The sequence below is a fragment of the Capsicum annuum genome, chromosome 3 (genome assembly GCF_002878395.1).
Source record: "Capsicum annuum cultivar UCD-10X-F1 chromosome 3, UCD10Xv1.1, whole genome shotgun sequence".
Taxonomy (NCBI): Eukaryota; Viridiplantae; Streptophyta; class Magnoliopsida; order Solanales; family Solanaceae; genus Capsicum; species Capsicum annuum.
The window spans coordinates 197441201-197447021 of NC_061113.1; the positions used below are offsets into that span (position 1 = coordinate 197441201).

The 5821-nt window shown below is 33.8% G+C and overlaps 1 protein-coding gene across 1 annotated transcript; it reads right to left on the reverse strand.

Annotated features, from left to right (window-relative positions):
- Positions 1-4245: 4245 nt before the first annotated feature.
- LOC107865164 lies at positions 4246-5343 on the reverse strand. Its single transcript, XM_016711500.1, has 3 exons — positions 5095-5343; positions 4830-4962; positions 4246-4757 (listed from the first exon to the last, which is right to left on the reverse strand). The coding sequence occupies exons 1-3, from the start codon at positions 5341-5343 to the stop codon at positions 4246-4248; spliced, it is 894 nt and encodes a 297-aa protein (XP_016566986.1).
- Positions 5344-5821: the final 478 nt, after the last annotated feature.

Below are 5821 nucleotides of genomic sequence, written 5' to 3' on the forward strand. Positions count from 1 at the left end.
AGCTTGAAGATTATCCAGAGCAAGTACAAGATAAACTCCTAGACCAACTCGGATGGAGCATTGCAGAGGAGAGGTGGCGAAGGAAAGTTAAGAGTACTGAATACTCTTGTCTATTTCCTATTTATACTTATTAGGAAACCATTCATCTTCTAATTTTTTTCACCGGGTCACTTTTTGGGTCCTTCCACTCAATGTAAAGATATGGACCATGTTTTGATTTTTTGATATTAATAAAAAGGTATGGCCTGGACCAAAAATTTCAATTAAAAAAATTCAATACTAAGTTCAAGAACATCTTTCAAGAACTACAATGAAGTTACAACAACTTCAAACACAAGTCCAAATGAATAATCAAATGAACTATCAATATAAAGTGTTTATCAACTTTAAGAAAGAAGATAAAGCAGAAAATTATAGAATCAAGTCCACCAAACACACGGTGTGTCCTTAAGAAATTTATTCTCCTCAAGTACCCGAGGTTATAGAATCTTTCCTCCCAGGATAAAATGATTCTCTTTCTGAAAATAGCGGTACCTCAAATTTTTAGAAACTCCAAACACACTCAATGATTTGATGATCATACGAGAGTTTTTAGAAGAAGAAGACAATTATTTTTTTGCTCAAAAAAACTTATTTACCTGAGGAAAAATTGAGGTATTTATCGCCATTAAGGTGTTGCTTCATGAAGAGAAGTAATGGTTTAGAAAGGTGCACCCCTTCATAAAGGTGCAACTCTTTGGAAAAGTCACAACCCATTGGAAAGATCATAACCATTCAATCCGAAAATGTGTTTATTCAAATTGCATCCTTTCTCTTGGTGTCTTTTCGAAAAAACACCTATTCATTTTCCATTTATATCTCTTAAAAACCCAACAATCCCTCTCATGAATGTGTCTAACAAGCAAAGACTAATTTTATCTAGATAAGTAGGTTTTCCTTTGAACTTTTCATAGTGAACATGTATCGGATGCACTCGATCAATCGGTAAATTTGATATCTTTGAACTGTTGAACTTTAATGTTCACCTAGACAACATAAGTCACATAACCAGCCTTTTATCATTTATGCTTTTCACGATTTTTTTCATTTTAGTCATGAACATATTTTGGTTTCATGAGAGTAGAGAGAATAGCCCTTTAGTAACATTGTCCTTGAAGCGGTTTTCACTTCACCCTCAGATAGGTGATTCCTAAATGTTTAATCCTATAAATCAAACTTTTGGTCAAACCTGTCAAACTTAGAAACCATTAAAAAACTTAAAACCATAAGCCTTATCGTTGCTCTCTGAACATTGTCTTCATCATGAGAATGGGTTGATTATATTGACAATGTTAAACCGTCAGTCACAACTTTGTTTGATCTCCTTAAACCTAGCTCTTGGGATCTCCATTCTGCTAGGTAGAGGTACCGCCATGGACTTGTCCTGGACCTTAAACTCATTCTCTTTGATGATCTCTCAACTCCCTCTCTAGATATGCCTTTGGTAAGTGAATCCGACACATTATCCTTTGACTTTACGTAGTCAACAATGATAATTTCACTAGAGAGTAGCTCTCTAACAGTATTATGTCTCTGTCTTATATGATGAGATTTACCGCTATACATCATGCTCCTTGCCTTACCTATCGCCACTTGGCTATCATAGTGTATATATATTGGTACCAATGGTTTGGGCCAATAAGAAATATATTTCAAAAAATTTCGGAGCCATTCAACTTCTTCACCGATTTTATCTAATGTGATAAATTCAAATTCCATTATAGAGAAGGCAATATATGTCTGTTTGGATGATTTTCAAGAGGCTGCTTCTCCACCTAACGTAAATACATATCCACTCATAGATTTTACTTTATTCAATTCGGTGATCCAATTTTTATTACTATATCCTTCAATGACCGCTGAATATTTATTATAATGTAAAGTAAAGTGTTGAGTGTATTCAAGATACCCCAAAACTCTTTTCATTGCCATCCAATAAATTTTATTAGGATTACTCCTGTAGCGGCTCAATTTACTAATAGCACATGCTATATTTGATCGTGTACAATTCATGATATATATTAAACATCCCAACACTCTTGTGTAGTTCAACTGTGAGTCACTTTCACTTTCATTCTTTTAACGTGCAAAGCTCACGTCTAATGGAGTTTTGGCAATACCAAAATCAAAATACTTGAAATTATCAATGTAATAGGAATGTGACAATGACAACCCTTGTGGAGTTTTATGGATTCTTATGCCTAAGACCACATCCGCAACTCCAAGGTCTTTCATATCAAACTTGCTCTCAAACATTCATTTCGTAGCATTTATGTCAAAAATATCTCTATTAATAATCAACATGTCATCCACATATAAACAAACAATGACTTTGTGATTTGGTGTGTCTTTAATGTAAACACATTTATCTTAAAGTCGTTCACCAATATGGTTTGGTCAAAGTTTGTATGTTACTGTTTGGGTGCTTATTTTAGTCCATAAAGTGACTTAACAAGTTTGCACACCTTTGTTTCTTTACCAGGAATCACAAAACCCTCAGGTTGTTCCATGTAAATCTCTTCCTCCAACTCTCCATTTAGAAATGATGTTTTCACATCCATTCGGTGAATTTCAAGAACATATACTGTCACCAAGGCAACTAATATTTGAATTGACGTTTTCCTCATTACAGACGAGTATGTATTAAAATAATCAATGTCTTCCTTCTATTTGAAGCCTTTAACTTCAAATCTTGCCTTGTATTTGTCAATAGTACCATTCACTTTTATTTTTCTTTTAAAGATTCATTAGAACCTAAAGGTTTATTTCCTTTAGGAATATCAACCAACTCCCACGTATGGTTTTTTAAGATTGAATCAATTTTACTATTGACTGCCTCTTTCCAAAAGGATGAGTCTGAAGATGACATCGCTTCTTTAAATATTTGAGGCTCATTTTCTAGGAGTTGACGTGTACTACACCTTAGATTCTCATCATTATGTACATTCTCTCTTGGTTCATCTCAAGGTCGTTTAGAACCCCCACTAGATCGCTCATGTCCATTTTTATAGAGATAAATGTGTTCAAAGAACTCAACATTATCTGATTCAATTATCGTATTTTTATTGATATCAAGATGTTTGGATTTATGAATTAAAAACCTACATGCTTTATTATTTTTAGCATATCCGATGAACACGCAGTCCACAATCTTAGGTCCTATCTTTACCCTTTTTGGCATAGGAACTTGGACCTTCGCTACACACCTTCACACTTTGAAATATTTCAAGTTGGTTTTTTTTTTCATTTTTTCATATGGAATTGAAAGTGTCTTACTATGGGGCACTCTATTGAGTATTCGATTGGCTGTAAGGTTAGCTTCCCCCAATAAGTTTTACAGTAAACCTAAACTTATAAGTAAGACATTCATCATTTCCTTTAATATTTGGCTTTTTTTTTCGTAATCCCATTTGATTGAGGTAACTATGGGTCAGTAGTTTAATGGACGATTTTATTCTCTACACATATCTCCACAAAAGGAGATTCATTTCTCCACTCCTATCATTTCTTATCGTTTTGATCTTTTTCTCTAGTTGATTTTCAACTAATATTTTATATTTTCTAAATATATCTATTGCTTCATCCTTACTATTTAGCAAATAGATATATAGCACCTAGTGCAATCATCAATAAAGTTATAACATACTTTTCTCCGCCATGAGATGATGTTAACTTCATATCACAAATGTCTGTGTGGATTAAGTCTAACAGATTGAAATTTCTTTCAATGGACTTACACGGATGCTTAGCATACTTTGATCCACACATGCCTGACATTTTGATTTATTGCACTCAAAGTTTGACAAAACTTCTATGTTAATCAATTTTCACAAAGTTTTGTAATTGACATGTCCTAATCGTTCATGCCATAATTCATTAGACTCAAGCAAGCAAGAAGAAACAAAACTTTTATTGATCTCAACAGTCATTATATTCATCTTAAACAGGCCCTCGGTGAGGTAGCCTTTTTCTACATACACTGCCCCTTTGCTATTTACAACCCTATCAGAAACAAATACACCTTTAAATCCATTTTTGGTCAAGAGCGATATAGAAATTAAGTTCTTTCTCAACTCCAGTACATAAAGGACGCTGTTGAGAGTCAACACTTTGCCTGACGTTATTTTAAGCAGATTTTTCCCGTCCCTTAAACCTTTCTTTTGCGGAGTTAGCCATATAAATCTTCCCCTCATCTTGAGCCGAAGCTTATAATGCAAACAAATCTTTATTGGCACAGATATGATAGGTGGCACCAGAATATATCCACCAATCTCTAGGATTACCCACCAAGTTGCATTCTAAAAGCATAATACATAGATCATCCATTTTATTTTTGAATTCAGCCTGGTTGCCTTGATCCTTCTTTATGACTTTCTTAGGGACCCGACAATCTACGAACTTGTGGCCAGCCTTGCCATAATTAAAGCACTTCCCATCGAATTTCTTCTTTGGTAAATTATTTTGTTGTCCATCAGCTTTCTTAGATTTCTTTGAGTTGTTAGGGTGATCCTCCATAATGTTAGCTCCACTGATTGCGGAATTCCCTATCGACCTCTTTTTAGTAACTTTGTTATCTTCTTCAATACACAACCTCATTATGAGGTCTTCAACTGACACCTCATTCCTCTCATACTTCAAGTAGTTTTTTAAGTCCTTCCACAAAGGTGACAACTTCTTTATTATGGTCGCTACTTGGAAAGCCTCATACACAATCAAACCTACAACAAAGGTCATGTGATTATCAAGAACACATTTAACATGTTCAAATAAGGTATTTACTATATTCATACCTTCTGACAGGAGATCATGGATGATTACTTGCAATTCTTGTACTTGAGAGACGACAGTTTTACTGTGAATCATCTTGTAGTCAAGGAACTTTACAATAAAGAACTTTTTAGTTCCTGTATCCTCTGTTATATACTTTTGTTACAAAGAATTCCACAACTTTTTCGAGTTCTTCATAGTGCTTCACACATTGTACAGGTCATCTTGGAGGCTACTTAATATATAATTCTTGCATAAGATGTTCGAGTGTTTCTATGTCTTCATTACAACAAATCTCTCCTTGTCCGATGTCTCTTCGAGAAATTCTGGAGCATTATCAGGAATGAACCTTTGAAGACTTAGAGTCGTCAAATAGAAAAACATCTTTTGCTGCCAATGTTTGGAATCTACACCTGAAAACTTTTCGGATTTCTCTGCAGGTGCCATTGCGGGTGCAATATTTGTACGGCTAGTCGTAGCAACAATTGTTATTGTTACACTTGTCACTCCATCATTTACATGACTTTCGGTATTCATTTTGTTGTCATAGAAAGACAACCAACTTGTTTTATGTCAGAATACTAATTCTAAAATTTTAAAAACCAACTTGTTTCTAGTTTAACGATGAAGTTTTTATGTTCTTCTAATCGTCAACCGAATGAACTTTAACTCGTGATGAAATTTTATCTTCAAATCACTATTAAGTTCAAACAGAGTAGAAATAAACAAGCTTTAATCTCCAGAAATCAAACAATACAGACTATGAATGTACTTTATTTATAAATGGTGAAAAAAATATTTCATCAAAAAAAGCACAAATTTTTTTTTCATTAAATTCCTTAAGATTGTTGTTTCGTATACAAAAATCTGTATGTTTCAACCCAAACTTCAATACCAAGTTCAAGAACAACTTTCAAGAACCACAATGAAGTTATAATTTCAAACACAAGTCCAAATGAATAATCAAATGAACTATCAAAATGTAGTGTTTATCAACTTTAAGAAAGAAGATGAA

Coding starts and splice junctions, on each gene's coding strand:
- LOC107865164 (XM_016711500.1), bottom strand. CDS start 5,343: ATGAATACCGAAAGTCATGTAAATGATGGAGTGACAAGTGTAACAATA. Junction 4,963..5,094: donor CGGACAAGGAGAGATTTGTT/GTAATGAAGACA, acceptor TTGTAACAAAAG/TATATAACAGAGGATACAGG. Junction 4,758..4,829: donor CCATGATCTCCTGTCAGAAG/GTATGAATATAG, acceptor CCTTTGTTGTAG/GTTTGATTGTGTATGAGGCT.